We start from the raw sequence: 21,620 nt of genomic DNA, 5'->3' as shown, positions 1-21,620 counted from the left end.
TATTCCTGGTGCAGATTGCTTGTAATCAACTTTCCTCTGCTCCTTATATGCTAAACTTTCTTGCACATGTTTTCTTCTGGCCCACAGGGATGGATCATGAATCTGAAAATGAGCAAAGAATTAATTAAATACTCTTATAAGGATTTGGCATGAGTAAGGCAGACATTGGTTATTTTCTCTTTTCAAACTACCAGGTTAAGATACCTCTGCTTGTGCTGCAAGACATGGCTCTTGAAGAGGATGGTGACTTTAGCATGTTTAGACACACCATTAGTAGTAGGACTAGATATACAGCTAAAATGTTCTCCCTAATGAAGCCTAAACTGATATTCCAGACCAGAGCATGACTTTTTCCCCTAAAACTCACTTGGCTGCATTCCACAGGTCAATTTTTCACAAGCTCACCATGAAACACATTCATCACTGAATGCCATATAATGTTGTTTTGCAAGATAAAAATGCACATATTTTTATGTATTTTGAAATGTGTTTATGAAAGAAAGTTATACTTAAAATACGGAACAGATAAATGAATATGAAAAACCTCAAATCATCCCAAATCCCCAGACTCCACCCTTTGCTCCATCACAGAAAAATCAACCATGTAAAATCGTTGTTTTTCTCTAGAACAAAAGTTTCACAGCTGTATTTAAAAGTATGTTGATGAAAAGTGATTCATAAGGTGAAGTAATCATTTTTATACAGTGCATTTGGCAGACTCTAGCCAAATTACACCATAAAAGAAATATTATATTTGACAGCAGACTGTTAGCAATGTGAAATTTGAGAATGAAAACTGACCATCCAAAGACTTATTTATGACTATGCTGCTCTCTGATGGTACCCTGGTGTTTTATAACCAGTTGTGGTCAGTCTGTGTTTTTCCCATATTTGTTGTAAATTTAAGCTAATGTTTTTCCATTATAAATGAATTCACATTTGTTTGGTGTAGACATAATTGGAGGCTATTGTATCTAATTTGTCTACTGCAAATTGTTTACTACACAGAGTTCTTACCAGCTAAATATGAAAGTAATTAAACTTACAAAGTTTTGGGCTACCTTAAAGGTTTTTAAATTACATCGATTTTGATTATTGTATTTTCATTTGAAAAGAGCATGTGTGATTCACCAAATTACTATGTACACACTGGCTAGGTAACTTAAAACTGTAACAAATAATTACAAGGATTTAACAGAATGGGATAAACCTCTTTATCCCCCTTGGCATGAGTGACTTGGGAGCAAAAGGTTGCGACCTACAGGGTCAAGAATACTGTGTGGAGTGTTTGAGGGTAGTAGATTTATCAGGCAATCCTATTCATGCTCTGCTTTTCTATTGAAGCTGTCCCGATGCTCTGCAATTAGTAGACACCGGTTACTAGGGATGTTAATGTTCCTTCTGGGCTTTGTTTGTTTTGTTGTTTGTACAGAGTACTGATTAGGGCTTTTGAGTGTGGAATTCATTTGCAAGTGATTTATTTTGTATCTCTAGGAAGGGTTCCAGCTGTTTTGGGAATTTTTTTTTCCTGGTAAGTCTTAGTTTCAAATAGCAGCAAGAATAGCAAACTGAGAAGTTGCGACCAGTTCTTCTTGTTAAATATTTCTTTGTAGAATGAGAGAATTTAATTTTCTACTTATCATTGACTTTATTTCTATTTTTATTATCCTCCTCAAAAATAATTTCTAATATGTTACTCTTTTAAGCATTAAATGAAATGCTCATGACGGATTTATGAGAACCTATTGAATAAAGTTAGAAGTGAGGATGTCACTACATCTGTGTATTCTAGGAAACCCGTGGGATGCTTTACAAAAGAATGTGCCCTTGCTTAAGCTTCTCATGCAGAAATTAAACCCCTATTGATACATGGAAACAGACTTCTATTCATATGTTCCATATGATTTGTAGCATCCTAATCCTTGCCATGAATCCTTTCCTTATTCTCAGCATCATAGACTGAAAACATCAATTCAAGACATGGCTTCTTCACATTTTTTTTTGAAAACGTCAGCTCTTGGTTGAATACGGTTCCAATCGTCTCTTTTCACAAGTGCTGGGGGTTTCCTAAACCCCGTTGAAGAGTAGTTTATTTTCAGTTATTTAAAAACTTGTCTTCTGTGAGTATATATGTAAAATTTACCATGAATATGCACATTCATATAATTACCTAATTTCATAAAGTTTTAATTTCTTTAACTAGTAATTGCATTTTTTACCTTCAATTATCAGTGTACTTTGGGTGAAACATGTAAAACTCTACCGTTTTTAAACAACGTTGTGTGCTAGTAGCCAGTGGAAACTAATGAATAAAATTAAACTTCAGTGAGTAATTGGTAGATTGAAAGACCATGCAGCTGCTATGTATTGCCTGGTTCTCATACTTAATAATAACCTACCTGACTTAGGTGTAATTTTGTTGACTCGTGATTGCCATACTAACATAAAACTTTCGCTGTAGTTCCTTGCTGAGTTACAAGTAAAATTTTGAAACCATAATAATCTTTTCCACAATTGGCCTCTGCGTGAATTACATTTTGTAACTTTATTATAAACACTTAAAATGGTATAGGTCCAGGAATTACAATCTGCTATATGAAATTTGGAATACTGTTTACATAATATTGATGAGTATATTAAAGTGGTAAAAGACCGCCAAGAACATGCCAGTAGAACTTGGATTAGTCCCCACCTAATGGCTGCAAATTAAAAATTAAACAGCCTTGTGTAGTCTGCTTTCATGGCTTTTCGATGTCCAGAGCAGTCTGTGAGTCAGCATCAGGTGCAGTTAGAAAAAAGGCACATTTTGGCTTGGGGAGAGATAGATGGAGGAATGTAATCCCCTGAAGAAAACAGTCCAAACATCCTGGATTTACTCTAAACTGAACTATTTCACTGGAAAGCTGTCAGAGCTGAAGGAAAGTTCGTGGTGCAAATCCTTTGTCCACTGATTTTTTTTCCTTTCCTGTTAAAATGTGTAGTATTAGCAGGTCAAGTGGGCCAAAGGTTTCCTTTGCGTATTACACTTTATTTAGTTTGCCGTATTTAGTTTGGTGCTTCTGATGGAATTAAAGGGACATGTCACTGGCAATTCCTGTTTGTTTAAAGCCTTATAAAGGGAACTCCTCTCAGAAGCAAGACAGAGACATAAGATGTCTCCTGAAGCACTCTTGGCAACAAAACTTGCAGGAAAAGGAGAGAAAGCATGGCCAGCTTAACCAGATGGGTACATGCATGACCCATGTCTTCATACGGAGTCCTTGATCTATCAGTCACAGTTGACATAGTTTCTTTTGAAATGTTGACTTTGAAAAAAGTCCCTGGCACAGAGCAGCAGAACAGTTAATTTCTGTTGGCTGCATGTTTTTATCAAACACAAAAGTAGTGGCAGATGTGCTTTCTGGCCCTTATACAGCTGTCTCGGATTGTGTTCCACAGCCAAACCAGTTGTGTCACTTCTCCAGTTGTGTATTGTGTTCATGGGGATTTATTTACCTGGCTGTGCATCTTCCATTGGCCCATAGCTGAGAGGCACTGGACAACACCTTTACTTTTTCTTCATGAAGTTAAGCTCTGAAACTGATCTTTACTTTTGGATAACAAGCACAATCTAACACCTTCTGTTCCCAGGCCTGCTGGGTTTGTCACACCATTTTATATGACTTAATATTTTCAGTGACATATTTCAAGTGTTTTGAGCTTGTTAGCTAAATTTAAAAGGAGGGCAGGATGAATTTTATGGTTGCATTTGTGACTTGAATATTAAAAGTGAAAGAAAATCCTGATAAGAAACAGGTGAATTTAAAGTTAATTTATTTTTTCTTGTTTAGTATTTTTTTGAGAATTTTCTCAGCTGAAGGAACCAAGGACTGACCAAGTGCTGATCCCATCTGGATCCTCATTCACTGCAGTGATACTTCTGTGTTATTAGGACAAAGAAACCTTCAGAACAGTTCTGGAGGATTTCCACTTTACCTTACCTCCTTAAAAGGTTCTGTAGTTGGTTTAAGTTTTGCTTATGGAAGGACGTTTTAGTTAAATGTTGGCTAAATTTTTGAACCTTTTAATACAGAATAAAAAGACTCGAAGTCATGAGAGATTGTCTGATTTTCCTTCCATTCATGTCAAATATCTGACTCACTTTTTCTTTAAAATCTCCAGTAATGGAGAGTCCATGACATCTTAAATAATCTAATATTATTCCTAGACATTTTTAGGACAAGATTTTTAGAGTGTCTAATTGAATATATTGTGATACAGTTTTGGTCTATTACTTCTTCTCCCATCCACAAACACAAGGAAAACAGATTTTACTTTTCCCTTTACTTTGTAGCAAACTTCAGTAGTGAAGACATATCACTTCCTTCCAGATTTTTTCCCCCTTGTCTCCCTCTACCCTGTTCCCCTCTGCGATGCACAAGAAGGTTTATTTCAGCTGACAAAGCTTGATAAAAGTGATAAAACAAGACAGTCAATTTAGTGTTTTGCAGGTTGTAGCCTTTCTTCTGCATCTCAAATCAGCTTTTGCTTTTTGACGCTTCTCAGTTCTTATCCTGTACTTGTGTAATTTATTGTTTCTACATGCATATAATGCACATATGGTTGATGAATAGCATCCTGGTTTTTTTCTGAGCCAATCTCTTCCATTTCATAGAATCAGAGAATCACAAAATGGTTTGGTTGGAAGGAAAGTTAAATATCATTTTGTTCCAAACCCCCTGCCATGGACAGGGACACCTTCCACCAGATCAGGCTGCTCATCCAACCTGGCCTTGAACACTTCCAGCGATGGGCCATACATGGCTTCTCTGGGCAACTTGTGACTGTCTCACCACCTTCACAGTAAATAATTTCTTCCTAATATCTAATCTAAATGAACTCTCTTTTAGTTTAGTCATTCCCCCCTGTCCTATCAAATGTCTTTATAAAATGTCCCTTTCTGGCTGTCTTGTAGCCACTTTATAGGTATTAGGTCTCCCTGGAGCTTTCTCTTCTCGAGAACAACCCCAGCTCTCTCAGCCTGTCTTCATAGTCCTTGTAGCCCTTTTCTCCTTGGTATTATCTGCAAATGTAATAGGCACACACTTTTTTCTCTGTCACCACTCTCACTACTGAAATTAGTAAGTAACAGACATCCAGTATTGGTCCCTGTGGAGTACCACTTAGTGTGTCCTTCCAGTTTTTCAGGAAGCCGTTGACAACTGCTCTCTCACTACTCTTGTCTAATCTCTCTTGTATTCATTCTAGGTATCTTCCATGAGATTATGTTTCCCTGGTTGTTTTTAAAAGAAAATGTCTCACGCTGTAGCTCCAAAGCCTGAATTAAGTCAATAGCGTATGATGCATAGTGTTTTGCATCTCTAGTCACAAAAGGCTACCCAGTGTTAAAAGGGTGGCTTTTTTTATGAGTGCGTGTTGATTGTTAGTCATGTTCTTGTGATTGTCTTCCAGGTGCTTACAGTGTCTGTTTACATACAGTGGTTTCTCACAGTCAGCACCTTCCTGCTTAGTAAGCCAGTTGAATTGCGGTTTTGTCTAATTCCTCCTTTCCCAGACAGGACGATAGTTATTGTTTAACACTATTTTTTCTAAAAATAGCTAAACATCCCAAAGTTATGTTAGATTTCTGACTACTGAAGTCCCATGGGTGGCTCACAATCAGTCTGTAACTGGCTTTCTCTAGAAATGAGATGACTTGCTGCCAGGAAGATGAAGATTATGCTGCATACTTTATAGCTGATAAAAGCAGATGTGAGTACATCACAAGTATGCTATTAGTTATATTATTGCCCGTGCTTATCCTAAGGCTGAATAGGATCTTTTGTTTTTCCAAAATAGCAATGGTTAGGCCTTATCTATTATAAAAAAACAACTTTCTATGATTTTCCAATAGCAGGTTAATTTTGAGTGAACAGATCTTTGATGGAGACATGAGCATTCATTGTCATTGACTTGTTAGGGTCTCCAGAAGCTTTTTATCTGTTGTGAGATATCAGCACATACACACTGGATTTTCCTGATTTCCTTGTTTCAATTCATTTGTTCATGCTTTGTGTCCTGGAGATACTAGAAATGGTTCTGTACAAATTAGGTAAAGAAAGTTGATAATCTCCTGGAACCTAGTCAACCCAAGAACTGAGACGCTGTGATGGAGTCTGGACGTGGTGGCACTCTCACTGTGGCGATAGGAATTGGCAAGGCTTTGATATTATCTTGTAGCTGTAAATGCCCGTGGTGTATTTAAAGAGTGAAATAATTGTGTGTGGGGGGTTATTGATCTCTTAAATGATATGAACATTAGTTAACTTCCCAGCAATATTTTTTTTGAAGATTGTTTTCATGAAGCCCATGTTCTTGGTTAAATTAGTTAATTGCAGAAAGTATTCCATGTAACGTAATTAATTTTGGTTTTCTTCATATTTTTGAGGAGATTCTTGGTGTGGAGTTAATTTTTTTCTTAAAAGTTGTTTGTTGTAAAAAATCAGAATTGGAAGCAATACAGATGTTCAGAAGCCACATTTATGTGATTATTGGAACAAGAAAGGACCAGAAGTCCATCACAGAAGTGACACTTCCACCCACCAACTGTGACCTGTAGGCTTGGGCTTTGTGTCAGGTCGCTCCAGGTTTCATGACCAGTCTCTCAAGTTGGTCTTTTGGTTGTTTTTTTGGGTTTTTTTCCGATGATGCAACTTTCTATTTCAAACGCTGCAGCTGAATGTGCAGCACTAAAAATATGATCTAATTGACCAGTACTGTAGTAATTTAAAATAAAACTGTGTTAGAGTAAACTGTAGTCCCTTGCTACAGTATAAACCAGCAAGGGAGTAACTCAGGAGTAAATTTCTGTGGTAGCACTGAAATTTGGGTTTCAAAATAGTGTTTTCTTGAGGCTGTGCACAAATACTCTATTCACTCTGCGGTTCTTCCAGCACAGTTTCAAGATTTTAAGGTCTTAAAAAGACTTCCTATGATACTTATGAACATCAGAGACACATAACACAGCATCATGAAGGAGATGTGGGTGTAAATTCCAGAGCAGAAGGTAAATCTACCTGGGGCAGTCATCATCACAAAGAAATACAAGTTGAATTTCAACAAACTTTGCAACATTTGCTTTTAGTTTGGGTGTAGCAACCTACTGGTGTTGTCCTTATGCTTATGTCTTAATACTCGTAACGATCATGGTGAGTTTGGCACCATTCTGCATTATACACAATTAAGAATATTTCTGAATAACAAAGTGAGGATCTCACTTCAAGTCAATGCATTACAAATAACTCCCTGATCTTCACTCTGTATCCTAGCTCAGCAATGGCCAGGACACATTCAGAACGATTGCTAATTTCTTTACAATATTTTTATAGCTTTTCATTTTGTTATAAATTTATTCTGATAATGTGTTTTGTTAAATGTCATAGGTAAGGTTAATAAAATATAAAAATATAGATGGATTGTCTCCTCTTAATCATATTTTCCCCAAGTTGAAACAAAGCAAACAGCCAAAGATTTCCCTCAAATCCAATTATGGGATCATTTGGAAAATCAAATGTATCAGTTTCTCTTGAATGCTTGAAATAATCAATCAATCTATGAGAGAGGTTTAGGCCACTGAAATTTTGAATTATCTGCAAACAGCATGAAGTATGTTTACAGAAAATGGTTCCCACAAGCTCAGACTTTTATTTTTTTCTTTTTTTGAGTTGCAGAGAGCCAGTAGAAAAAAACCAGAGGAGAATTTGGCAGTCGATAAATTTAGCACAGGTCCCTCTGTCAGATAGAATCACTACAGGTGCAACCATTATTTAATAATGAGCCAAATCTGATGTGTATTTAAGATTATTTGTTTTTTAATCTGGTAACAGTGCGTCCTTTTAGTGAGTGACTCATTGTTCTAACAACAATGAAACGGCATCAGTGCAGTCCCGGCTGCAGAGGTGGACGTGGTTTTGTACACGCATCAAGGTACATTTCTCTGTGTCCTTGTGCCCCTAGAGACAATTTGACTTCCCATCTTCATGTCTCCAGGGTTTTTTTTCCATTTCCTATTTTTGTTCTGTGCCCAGTTTGGAGAGAGTGTTTGGGGTTTACTATAGCAGAAAGTTACTGTTTTTTGATAAAATACTTGTAAGAAAAAGGTTCAAATTTGGTAGTGGAAAAATGACATCACTTTTCGAAATTCAACAAACCAATTGAACAAAGCAGATAAATCTTAAACTTCACTGTTTAGTCACCTCTTTTAATTGCTTGGAGAACTGTTTCCAGCTCTGGAGTCCTCAGCGCAGGAAAGACGTGGACCTGTTGGAGCAGGTCCAGAGCAGGCCACGAAGGTGATTACAGGGCTGGGTGATTACAGCTGTCCTGTGGTGGGTGACAGGCTGAGAGACTTAGGGTTGTTCAACCTGGAGAATAGGAGGCTCTGGGAGACATTATAGCACCTTCCAGTGCTTAAAGAGGGCTTATAAGAAAGATAAGAACAGAATTTTTAATAGGACCTGTAGTGACAGGACAAGGGTTAATGGTTTTAAACTAAAAGGGTTGATTCAGAATGGATATAAGAAAGAAATTTTTTGTGATGCGGGTGGTCAGGCACTGGCACAAATTTCCCAGAGAGGTGGTATATGTCCCATTCCTGGAAACATTCAAGACCAGGCTGGGCAGGACTCTGAGCAACCTGATCTAGTGGAAGGTGTCCCTGCCCATGGCAGGGAAATTGGACTAGATGACCTTTAAAGGGCCCTTCCATCCCAAACTGTTTCTATGTTGGTTTCTTCTATTAGCTTTGTGAAGCAGGACTTTGATGAAGGATTTTGAGATGGGAGCGTGGCCACCTCAGTGATTCAGTTGCTGCTCCTGAGCCCACAGTGCAACATTGTTGGTACACAAAGAAATGGAAGAGCTGCATCCAGCTAAAATAACAAAAAATATTTTTTGTTGTTTTTTGAGAACTTTAAAGAGAAATTCCACTTACTCAAAATGCAGTTGCTTGCACATTTCAGGAAGCGCTAATCTCTGAAGAAATAAGAGCACTGTAAGTAGTAGAATAATTAACATTACTAGAAATCTAACTCCATATTTGACAATAACACAGAAAACTTGATTAACATTCAGATGAGAAGTGTTGATTGATAGCAGCTTTGGTTTACAACCCTGAATCCAGTATTGTAATTTAACTTCAATATAAACAACTCTCTTTTCAATTGTGGTGTCACATTCTTGACAGAATTGTAGAATTTTTCTTCTAAAATGTAATTCCCTGGATTTACATGAAAGCTTAATGGGACCATAGTTCACTGTTGATTACACTGTTTGTCATCTCCATGCACCCTTTCTTTCCAAGTGTTGTAAATGATGCATTCTACGTATGTTGAGAAAAAAATAATGTACATCCTCTACAGTGCTACTCTGACCCTTCTCCTTGAATGTTGTCCTGACTTGCTCTTTCTTTGTTCATTTACTTTTTTATACAATATGATTTTATATTTGCTGCATGTACTGGTTGCAAAGCCACTGCCTTTTCAAAAGGTCATTTTATACTTCAAGCACAAGTAAAAGAAATGCCATGGATACATTCTTTCATGTTTTATTTAAACACACAAAAGTTAAACTATCTGATTTGGAAATACAAGCAATGCGAATTCAATTTCATTGAATTTTGATCCCAGTTTCATTTGCTAGAATCAAATGTAAAAGTTGAAAGTATAATTTTTATAAACTACAGCTCTTCTGACTTCAATTGTTTTTAATATGATTTCTGACATGTTTCCCATGTGTGTTCTGTGGGGTACAAGATAAGATTTTTTTGTTATAATTGCTTCTTATAATTTTTTTCATAGTTCTGTCTTGAATAGGTAAGACCTGTGTGTAAAGACAGAAAGAAAATAAATGCTTAATCCAGAAAAGGGGAAATTCAAAGTAGAGAGAATCTGGATATAAATAATTTTTTCCCTTAAATTTGCCTCTGGATTTTATCTGCACAGGTCACAAGTTGTGCCTCGTGATTCTATTGAGTCTTGGAGGAGGCAGCTTTCGGGGTGGTGGTGTGTTCTCTGCCTGTAGCTGTAGCTGGTTCTCCTGGAGTTATGTGGGGGCTCCTTTCTGACCCTTGGAGGGAGGTGGCTTTTCCATCAGTTTTTCCATCCCAGTCCTGTCAAAGTCAAGGAAAGAGGATAGTTATTCCTGCTCCTGCATCATCTGGGAAAAATTGGAATATGGACACATAGCATGAAGGAAGGCATTAGGTTTTATATTGGGGGAATGTTAAAGTTAACAGCAACTGGTGCATGGAACAGACTATTTTTGCTCTCAGCATTTCCAGGTGTCTTGATAGGATGATTTTTCAGTGTCTTTAAGAGATATTTCTATCTGGATGGATGGGCTGTAGCATACTTTGAAATACAGATATAGTTTTTGGGTTATCTTTCTGACATATGCAAGTTTTAATGTCTTTAACATGACACAAATAAAGGTGATTAGTTGAAATGGACGTAATTACAAAAGAGAAAGCAAAATAATCTTGTTGAATCCATGTTAGAGCAACCTGGCCATCAGGTGTCCCTGCCCATGGCAGGGAAGTTGGAACTAGATGATTTTAAAGGTCCCTTTCAATCCAAACCATTCTGTGATTCTGTGATTTGTTTTGACTAGGGTAGGGTTAATTTTCTTTCTAGTAGCTGGTAGTGCTTTGTTTTGGATTTAGGATTAAAACAGTGTTGATAATTCAGGGATGTTTTCATTGTTGCTGAGCAGTGGTTACATAGCATCAAGGCCTTTTCTGCTTCTCACCCCACCCCAGCAGTGGGGAGGCTGGGTGTGCACAAGGAGTTGTGTGGCGACACAGCTGGGACAGCTGCCCAGAGGGATATTCTATACCATAAGGCATCGTGCTCAGCAGATAGACTGAAGGGGAAAGCTGAGCAGGGACTGCTGCCCAGGGACTGGTTGGGCATTGGTCAGTTGGTGCGTTGATCATTACTTGTTTTGTATATTCTAACCTATTATTATTTATAGTTATTGTTATTTCTTTCCATTCCTACCCTATTAAACTGTCTTTATCTCAACTCATGAATTTTACTTCCTCTTCCAATTCTCTCCCCCATCCCACTGTGGGGGAGTGAGTGAGCAGCTGTGTGGTGTGTAGCTGCCTGCCAGGTTAAACCACACCATCATCTATGAAGGAAGCTTCCTGTGTTTTGATCTCTTGTGCCTTGTGTAGATTTAGAAAGGAATCTCCTTTGTGTTTAGGTTCTACTCAGCTGCAAACAGTGGGTTTGATCCAGAGGAATTGCATCTAAATGCCTCTCTGTTTCCAAGTAGGGTGCTGCAATTTTAGATTTCATGCACTTTATTTCTGATAGAAAAATATATAATCAGAGTAGTTTTTCTTTTTAAGATAATGTGAAAGTCACGAGTAGTTTCTGAATTCAGAAGACTCTTGTATAACCATATCTACTGAGATATTTAGGATCCAGTTTCCCACAGATTTATCTTAATTAAGACCAAAATGTCTTTCTGCAGCCTTGTCATAAACCACTGACAGCTTGATGGATTTGGGCACTGTAACTAGCACAATAATCAAATTGTTCTTTGGTCACTGAGAAGAATCTAGATACTCTTCACATAGTTGGAAAGTTCACCACAACTAAATAATGACAAGTTAAAATAGATTTTTTTAGCCTGTGCAATCATAATTTTTAGAAATCAGATTTTCTACTTGAAAATGTGTGTTCTTGCACTGGGAATAATATTAGCAGTACACATTTCTGAATGACCTTTGCTTTCAGTTTCCTTTGTTTTATGAGATTTTACTGGATTAGCTCTTATTTTATATCCAGAAGTATTTAATACTTCATTTTAAAGTAATATTTTTCACATAGTTACAACACTGAGGAAGGTCTAGGTGGTTTGGAACTGTTCTTGGATCTCAGAGCCTTTTGGAACACTAGTATTTCCAAAATATGATTTTATGTTGCAGTCATCATATAAACAAATTAGTCTCAAAAAAGCTTAGAACTGAGCTTGAACTAATTCTTTAATTTCTCTGATTCAGAATGATTATGTGTCTGAGTCTTGAATTTCTTTGAAAATGTGGAGCAAGCACCAGTGAAAAACAGGATTACAATTTCATAGCCACAACCCACTTGATTAGAGTGGTGGGCAGTGTCAGACCATGAGGAGGTATGGAGAAAGTATTGATGAATTATTTTTTAAGAAAAAGAAATGAGCTTTTGAGAATAAAATTTAAAAGACAAGTGGGGGGAAATATGAAAGAGGACCTCGACTTGCAGGAAGAAAGGGCAAAAGAGAACATGGAAAAAGAAAGGAAATGGTTGCAAAAGATGTCTCAGAAAAATGACATCTGTTGCTATTGACTATTAACATCAGGGAGAGGATGAGGAATGAATCATTTAAGATCATGGAGTCCAACTGAAAAGCAGCCTCTCTAAGCATCTCTTCTCCAGAGATCAGCACAGATCACAAAGTAGTGTAGATAGCCTTTAATTCCTAAAAGCAAGGATTTAATAGCAAGGGGTGTAGCTGGCATGCCCAGACACAGTCACGTTTCATCACTATGATCCTCCCTTCTCCATAAAACAAGACACCTTAACTCGGAAATGTCCCCCTGACCACTTTTTACAGGCAGATGTTCTTGTGGCAATATGCCAACACATGTCCTGTGCTTGCAGTGTTTCCTTCTCATGTGGCCATAATGAGAGCTCTGCATGTAGGAGTTTCTAATTTACTCTTACCCTGAAGGATAACATAAGCAATATGTTGAGGATGTTGTTAAACATGGTATGTTGTTACTCCTGTAAACTGCTTTCTCCCTACAGATTCTATGGGTGAAAATTGACTTGTTCCCTCAGAAGGTTTCTTGTGCAGTGTATATCAATAGGTCACAGAGAAAAGCTTCAGAAGAGCTATGACAAGACATACGAATTAAAAAAAACAAAACATAATTGCTGGCATCCAGCCTTACAGTTCAGTGTGGGAAATTCTCCTTCCCATAGGATGGAGGGAGAGTAGAGTAAACTCATGTACAGCACCTCTTTACTTACACAAACGTAAATAATTGGAGTTAGTTTGTGTCTTGTTGGAAGTATAATTTGTATCAAGCCTTGGCTCTATTCCACTTTTGCTGTTTTCTTTATGAAAAAATAAATGTGTGTGGTCGTAAGTTAAATTTATCTTATAAATATGCATGATTAAAATCGACCCTATTTACTCATGTGCCAGAATTGTCCCAGCCGGGGAATTTTTAAGAATCTAGATTTATTGCCTTGGCTCCTTGATTCTTCTGCTCCTTTGGCTCCAACCAGGGCTCTGGCCAAACACAAGCTGGAACAGAACAGAGCATTTCTGCTGTGTGATCAGGTACACAGCACCCAGCAGGGACAGCTGGCAAAAGTCACTGGTGCTGCTGGCTTTGTACCAGGGACAAATTCCCCTTTGATGGGAAAATGTAACCAAATTATACACCATTTAAATTATTGCTTGCTGGGCAAAAAACAGTGTTGCCCTCCTGCAGCTTGGGGTTTGGTCCCTGGGACATCCAGGGTGGTGGGAAACATAGAATGGTAGCATGGTTTGATTTTGAAGGAACCTTAAAGATCATCTAGTTCCATCCCCTCTGTCATGGGGTTCCTTGGCACTAGACCAGGTTGCTGAAAGCCCCATCCAACCTGGCCTTGAACACTTCCAGGGATGGGGCATCCACAGCTTCTCTAAGCAACCTGTGCCAGTGCCTCACCACCCTCACAGTGAAGAATTTTTTCCAAATACCTAATCTAAATCTGCCCTCTTTCAGTGTGAGGTCATTCCCCATTATCCCATCACTCCATGCCCTTGTAGAAGGGTGAGCTACACTGAGTTTCTCTGATGGCATAGAATTCACCCATTATCTCAGACCTTCCAAGTTGAATAATACCATAAAAACACGCTTATAATTCACTATTTAGATTTTTCCTGTCTCAGGGGTGTCTGCAGTGCTGGGCACATGTAACGCATTGTACTGGGCTCATTTGCAGCTTGAATGGCTCATGCAGGTCAGCAGCAGAGTGCAGGCTTTTTCACCCCTTGAGCAATGAAGCATTGAGCAAAAGTTATTATAACCAATTAGTGGTGTCATTATTATTACCAATTAGTGGCTGTATGAAGCAAATCATTAGTCTTGGTTAAGTTATTAGCAGCCAGGTGTTCATGAAACGTGGCATGTGCAGCCAACATTGTACCTCAGCGGTTGCCGTCGAGGCCAGTCACTGAATTTGTGATGCCTCTCTGCATGGGGGGTTGTCACCCCCCTGCCCACCCCCCCTGCATTGTGTTTGGAGTCGGTTTGTAGGATTTTCTTGGTCACTGCTGTGTTGTGTACCTAGTGAGTGAATAAATAAGGCCATTTCAATCTCTAGACCACTATTCTGAAACCTTAATAAGTCATGATGAAAGCCAAAAATTAGATTTCCAGTTTTGTTGTTGGTTGTTGCTTCATTTGTAAGAGCGAAATGGCCATGCCAGAGCAGGAGAGTTACATTAGAAAATTATTTTTGATTGAAAGTATTGTTTTTCTAGGACGCCTGTTTATAAAACCCTTAATAAGCAATATTTCCACACACCCATTAGTTTTGTACGATGACTTTCCAGAAGACAGTTTAGACAGCAAGGAGCATTCATTGAATTCTATTTAAGAGCCTAAATTGCACTTTTATACTGTGTTAAAATTAAAAAAAGTAAGAAGCTAATGCGGAAAAATTATAATTGTATCTTTAGCATTAATTCCATATTGAATTATGTATTTAATTTTGGCTCATTTTGCAGGGATTTTCATAGCTGTAGCTCTAGAAATGTATAGAAAACTAATAAGTAAAGTAAGCATAGCTAATAAAATTCCAATACACTGAATACTTATTGCACAGAGTTGACTGTAGTCATGTAATTAGAATAGGCATTAGAAATATTTTTTTTCTTGGAGAAAAAAAGTGGGAGGTTAGAGTGCTATTTTCTCTTTTGGTGAGTTAGATGTCTTCTGATTTTCAGTATTAGTGAGGAAAGGATTTGATGGTTTCTTTATGTTTAAAGGAAATTAATTGTAGGGTAGCATTGGTCAGGGCGCTTCAAGCACAGCTGGGCAGGGACATCTGGTGGTGCACTAAAGGAATCGATGAACACTTGCAACTGGTAGTGCAGTTGCATTGGAATGATTAAGGAAAAACATCATTGTGGTCGTACTGTGATTACTTTTCTATTTCAATATTATTGTAGAAACACTTACGTGCATGTTTACATTTCAGTTTGTGTATGCTTTTAATTTACTGGAAAAGTAGGAACTAAGGCCCTATTCTTGAGCTGGCAGCTTTCAGGCATAATATGTTGGACACCCTTAACTCAAAGGGCATTTAACCTTCAGTTGGTTGTAGATCTAAAATCAAACTCATGAAACTGGACCGTGGTTCTGTGGATAGAGTGGGGTAGATGTTAACCCTGTGCATTTGGGCTCTCTTTGTAGTTCTGCTAGTGATTCACTGTGCTCTCTGGGCAAAGCTGATTTCATTTTTTTCACTTCATCACTCATCAGTTGTTTCAATCCATCTTTGATTCCATCTTTGTGTAAAAGTGCTATGATAGTGTTTCAGCTTCTGAATTGTACATATGGGCAAAGAAACATATAAAGTAAAATTATTGCATATCTTTGATTTCCCAGTTCTGTGTTAATTAAAGATATGGTGAGCAATTTTTGTTTGTATATGTTTACCTTGGACCCCTATTGATCATAAAAATGTGACCAGTATTTTAACTTCAGTCATTTTAAAGGAGGAACTCTTTGGGATTAATTTTCTGTTGCTGTGTGTAACTGTACCTGATACTTAGCACTGTGCACATGCTGACAAAACCAAGTCCTTGGAAACATATGTGTTGAAGGTCATACCCTTGGGAAGAGTTTCCCAGGAGTGTTTAATGCTGTGACATCTTACTAGCTCCGCAACAGGTCCCTGCCAGGACAAAGCAAGACTTTCTTCATTTGTGAACATCTTTTATCTCATTATGGTTTTTCTGCTGTTCGTGTGTATCCAGCCATTGCTAGTATGTGTTGGCCACTCATGATGCCTTCTGGGAGGTGGTGTCACCTGCTCTTGGGGCTGTGTGGGTACAGTATTTCCAGGGACAACGTGGTTTCTGTAGGTTTATCTCTATCTGCTTCTGTTTACAAAGCTTTTGCGACTGATGTCCTGTCTTCTCTTAGAGTAGGTGTGCACTTGAAATGATGATAAGTTACTAGTTTATTATTTCTGTATTGTATCAGGAATGCATTTTTATCATCATGTATTCTCCATGCAATTCTATAAGAAGAAAAGGGGAAAAAAGCATGAGTGTCTGCTCTTTCCTTTGCTACCAACATGGTTTTTCAGGAGGAATCTGTAGCAGCTGCAGGCTTCAGTGCCTTTCATCATATCCTGGGCAGAAAAAAATCAATAACCTAAATCTTTCATAGCCAATTATGGGCTCTTCATTGGGGTCATTATTCACACAAGGAACCCTGTTAGTCAGTAAAGAAGGATATATATATATATATATATATATCTATATAATCAAACTCAGAATCAGAGCAACCACTATATAATTGAAAAACTGGGACTTTCAGATTGAGAGCCTTCTTAAAGTAAGGAGCTGCAGAGATCAGCACTTTGCAAAGTAGAACAATTTATCTCAAAGTCAGAATAACTATTCCCTGCAACCTTTCACAAGAGTGGGTATTTCATCGAGATCCAACCCTCCTTTCTCTCCTTGCAGTAAAATTTATATTTTGTAAAACTCCTCATGACTTCTTTTCCATAAAGCAACAGTTCTTTGTCATATTCTGTCATCACCCTCATGGTTCTGTCACCATCCTTTAAAAATTTCTCCGCTTGTAGTTTGGATAAAAGAGTGAAGCACTGGCATTTGATGCTATATCCTTTGTGTGAGAGCTGTCCCAGGGCTGTGGTGACAACTGTGAACTGAGAATAGCCACGGAGCTGTTGCAGATGTGCTGTTGTCTGTTAATGAAAAATTTGTGTTCATCCACAGCCCTTCTATGCAATATTTAATCTGTAAGACTTTGTAATGCAAGCAGCCCATTATAGAGAAAACTGTTGGTTTTATGTTTCAGATGCAAAGACGGCTTGAAAGGATTTACATACTCTGCACTAAAGTAAGTAAAGCTTCTGTGAGTCTGTAGCTTCAAGTCAAGATTTTGAGGAATCATGCATGGTTGCAGATGCACTGTAAGAAAAGAGTGTCCCTAAGAAGAAACGTACTGTCGTAAAACTTTTTCAGCTTCTGGGATATACAATATATTTTGGAGAAGACATATTCATAGAATCACTAAGGTTGGAAAAGACTTCTAAAATCATCAAATTCAACCATTAACCCAACACTACCAGGTCCAACACTAAACCATGTCCTCAAGTGGCACATCTACACATCTTTTAAATATCTTCAGGGACAGTGACTCCACCATTTCCTGGGCAGCCTGTTCCAATGCCTGACAATCCTCTCAGTGAAGAAATTTTTCCTAATATCCAATTTAAACCTCCTCTGGCACAGCTTGAGGCCTTTTTGTCTTGTGTGCTGGCAAGAGAGGAATCCTTTTATATTTAGGACTGAGACATGCGATTGCATATTTTCAAAGGAACATTAATCTTCTGTCTTTCTAAAACTGGGATTCTTGATAACCTATATTTTCCTGGAAGCAAATGACTGCTGTGTTTTGACCTGGAGGTTATTTACTGCATTACAAAATGTTTAATAAATGCAACGATAGTTCTGTACTCAGCATGCAAGTAAAGCATGGGTTTGTGTCATATTTCTTTGTGATATCGTCAGCATGCAGTAAACCTTGTGTCTGCCATTGTGGTCCAGCCTCTCCTAGAATTTGCTTTGCTATGGGACCCTCTGGTGTTAGTCACTAGTGTGTTATACAGTTTCCCTATCTTTGTGCCTTGCATGTTATCACTCAAGACAGCCCAGTGCATGGAGGGTAGCAACCCACTGGTGAGGAAAAGAGCTGAAGTCAAGCAAAAGAGATTTGCATTGTTGGTTTAGGAAATATTTTACAGAGCTTACAGCCATGGAATATGATAGAAGGTCCCAATAGTAAATTATTCAATTTATAGTCAGAAATATGGACATGAAACGCTCCTGTGACAACACGCAGAGACAATGCTTTCTGAAATCACCAATTCACAGTGACATGTTGAATTACAAAGGTTTTATACCTTCATCACTCTCAGCAAGACTACCATGGTACAGTGTAACTTGGATTATAGTGCAGAGTGCTAGGAAACATCTTACCATTGTGTCCTGCATTGCCCTTCATACACAGTAATTCTACGCCTGAGATGAACCAATATATTGACAACATCAACTTCTGAGTGAAGAAAGAAGGCTGAAGATGAAGCCAAGGAAAACAAAGTTGGTGCTCTTGGTGGGAGCGAAAACATTTTGAAGATTTTGTAAAACAGATATTTTATAAAAATATTATAGTAATTATCAACCATTATGTAACCCTATTTTGCTGGAGATAATTGAGATATTTCATGTGCCTTTTAATGTTCTTATTTAGTGTTCTTCTTTTGTCTGAGAGATGGACTTCCTTACTAATGTTTTTGTTCCTAGTTTTAAAAAATTCCTGGCAGCAATTGTGTCCATTAGCTGAAGGTTTAAATATATGTTGGTGGACTGATCTTTTCAAAGAGGTGTGGGGTTTGGCAGCTGTATAGGATGAGTTTTTACTGACCTAGGAGTAACTTCAAGCTTTTCTTAAAGACTTTGAGACTTATACAGGACTTGATATATTTTTTTAGTTATTTAGGTAATTGTTTTGTTCTGTTTTTTTTTTCTTTTTCTTTCAGGTTCATTGTAGGGAAAGAAGAAATCCCCACTCACTCTTTTTCACCCGAAGCAGCGTTTTCAAAAACAGATAGAAAAATCAAGCATTGTGAAAAACTATCACAACCAATGAACATACTGGCTCTAACAAAAAAGCTCATGGACAAAGTGTGAGTCAAAGTAAACAAAAGAAAAACAAAACAAAATGAATCATTGTTGCATGGTGCATTTCAATGTCTTGTTACGTTGTATTTAATAATGCTTTATAATACGTTCGCTTTGCCTTTAAGTGTTTTTCTATTTAATTTTTCACTGGGTAGCTGGCAGTGGCAAATGATGAATTCCAGTGAAAGCAAAACTTAACGACCTGTATGTCATAGCTATGACTTGCAATGTGCAGTTGTCTTAAGGAGAGTGAATTCAGTCAATGCTGAATGCAGGCTGGTGGTTGTTTTTTCTGCAGTTTTCAGCAAAACCAGTTCATGGCATGGTTCTGCTGGAGCTAGTGATGATATTAAGGAGAGAAATTACACAGCAGCAGACCTTACTGATGTCACCCTAAGTGACCGTAACATTGTCTTTTGGGGGACCTACATCCCTGTGTGGCATAAAGGAGAACTACCTAAAAATAGGATTAGTGGCACATGGGCTGCCTCCACTGTCAGGAGATAGGAAATTGAGAAGCAAAGAGTGAGTTTAAAACTGTTTTGCACAAGGTCAGATCTAGACATCTGAAGTTAGGCAAGGTAGGTTCCCTCCCTGTCTACAGTATCCAATTTATTGTCCTTTAGTATAAGCTTAAAGAAGTGACAGCAGATAGCTTTTCATCTACCACAAGGAGTCATTCATTTGCAGGGAAGATGGAGTGAAAAATGGACTAGATGTGTGTTCACGCTACACTTATGAATCTTCACTTCCATTGACCTCTTCAGGAGCAGTTTTATGACCAGTTCTCTATCTGCTTACATGCAGGAGAGAGTCTTCCAAGCACAGTGTGTCCTCAGAGTAGTGGCTTATCTTACTTGCTCAGTTGATGAACAAAAATGAAGTGACCCCCATCATATGGCAGCTTCGTATATTTGCTGTAGGTTTTAGTTGAAAAATATGAGGGAAGTCAGCAGTGCCTTTTCAGGCGTGACTGTATTAGACAACAAAAGACTTAACAAGGAAGAGGCAGCTCCAGCCATGTGCAGATTCTTTTAGCTGAGTTGCTTATGTCTATTTTGTCTTAAATACCTCTTTTTCAGTTTGCTGGAGATAGTTCATAGCTTTTCCACTGTTCATTAAATACAAGGATTGAGGGATTATAGGTGAAGAAGAGCATATTTTCTTTAGGGTTTTGAAATTCCCAACTCAGACCTGCAAAAAACTTGCAGTTTTCAGTTCCAGTGCTCTTAGAGGTTTCTCTTCCATATGGTTCTTTTCAGTATAATTGAGTCTAAATGCCTGTAACCTGAGCACATTCTCATTACAATTTTTGCTGCATAAACTGACCTCACAGATGATTTATGGCCATTAGACTTTATAGTACACGATTCAGAACTTCCAAGATATTTGACACAGTATATAAATTGTGTAATTTATTTTACATTAAAGCTAAAATACTTGGATATAGCAAAATATAATGTTCAGACCAGGTATGACATTACTTCTTTTAATGCTACGTAATACAGGCCTAGAAACTGTATAATCCACACATCCCAACATCCCGAGCAAGTCTCTTTTAAATGCTCAAGGTCAAATTCTCAGTCCAAAGGAGGAGCTACATAAAAATCCACATTGTAGAAGAAAGAGCCAAAAAGTGAAAGGCTTGTGATTGAGAGAAGTCTCACAGGGTATCTATGTGTGTTTTTATGTTCTGCATTGCCCTTCAGTGAACCTTACAATGGTATGAAAGATGTAAGGATGCAGTAACAGATGCTTGGTCACATATCCTTCTAGAACCCTGGAGCAGAGACAAACTGGGAAAGGCCATGTCACTTCTCCTTGTTGACCACAGCAGAAAATCTGTCCTTTAATTTAGCATTTAATGTGTAGCATGGCAAGAGATTGGATCCAAATAAGTGTGCAGACACTTTTTCTTGGTATGCAACTAAAGTATTGTTAGTTTTTATTGTCCTTTTATGGCATCATAAAAGTTCACAGTGCCCTTCAGTGGGGTAATGGGGAGAATGAGCACTGGGCAAATAGCACTGTATGTATTTTTAGGCAAGAAAAATTTATGAATTCTCCTGTCACTTATGCTGAAAACAGCTATGAGTTAATACGTGTTTCATTATGCTTTTTGCAGGTGCAAACATGGCCCGAGGCATAGATGCTGTAAACACTATGGAGATAATTGCATCTCATACTGTATTAAAGTAAGTGCAGAAAAAATTCGATTGACAAACTCTGGCAAGGACAGGGTAAAAGTCTGTAGTCAGGAAAAGCATGTGCTTAGGAAGTGAGAAAGGAGCCTGTTACTCATTCTTCTTCTGTTGAAAATGTGACAAGCCTGAAAACAGATTTTCTCAATTTAGGATGAGGTGGTGGTGGGGGTTAAAGTTCTCTGGTCTTTCAGATTAGCTGTAGTGAATGAGTAACATAAAATGTGTGGGAAAAAATGGACTAGTAAGCAAGGCTCTTGTTTAACTATGTGATGCACTTCACGGCTGAGCCCACTTGTGACTCCCCCCTAAATAAAGCACCTGGAATGTGCTGCTGTGGCAGGCGGCCCCCATTCACGTGCAGCTGCGCAGCTCTGGCACGTCGCTGCC

General features: G+C 38.0%; 1 protein-coding gene across 2 annotated transcripts in view; it reads left to right on the top strand.

Moving 5' to 3' along the window:
- TMEM135 (transmembrane protein 135) overlaps positions 1 to 21,620 on the top strand; it is a 173,016-nt gene that overhangs the window by 136,638 nt on the left and 14,758 nt on the right. For both annotated transcript variants that reach the window (XM_051779268.1, XM_051779267.1), the window contains 3 exons: positions 17,144 to 17,185; positions 18,888 to 19,034; positions 21,155 to 21,224. In XM_051779268.1, coding sequence (XP_051635228.1) covers positions 17,144 to 17,185; positions 18,888 to 19,034; positions 21,155 to 21,224 — 259 coding nt within the window. The remainder of the gene's footprint in view (positions 1 to 17,143; positions 17,186 to 18,887; positions 19,035 to 21,154; positions 21,225 to 21,620) is intronic.

This window comes from Manacus candei, unplaced genomic scaffold (genome assembly GCF_025592945.1).
Source record: "Manacus candei isolate 608988 ecotype Guabito, Panama unplaced genomic scaffold, ASM2559294v1 h1tg000014l, whole genome shotgun sequence".
In the NCBI taxonomy this organism is placed as follows: Eukaryota; Metazoa; Chordata; class Aves; order Passeriformes; family Pipridae; genus Manacus; species Manacus candei.
The sequence above is the reverse complement of the archived record's forward strand: the minus strand, read 5'-3'. Positions and strand labels throughout refer to the sequence as shown.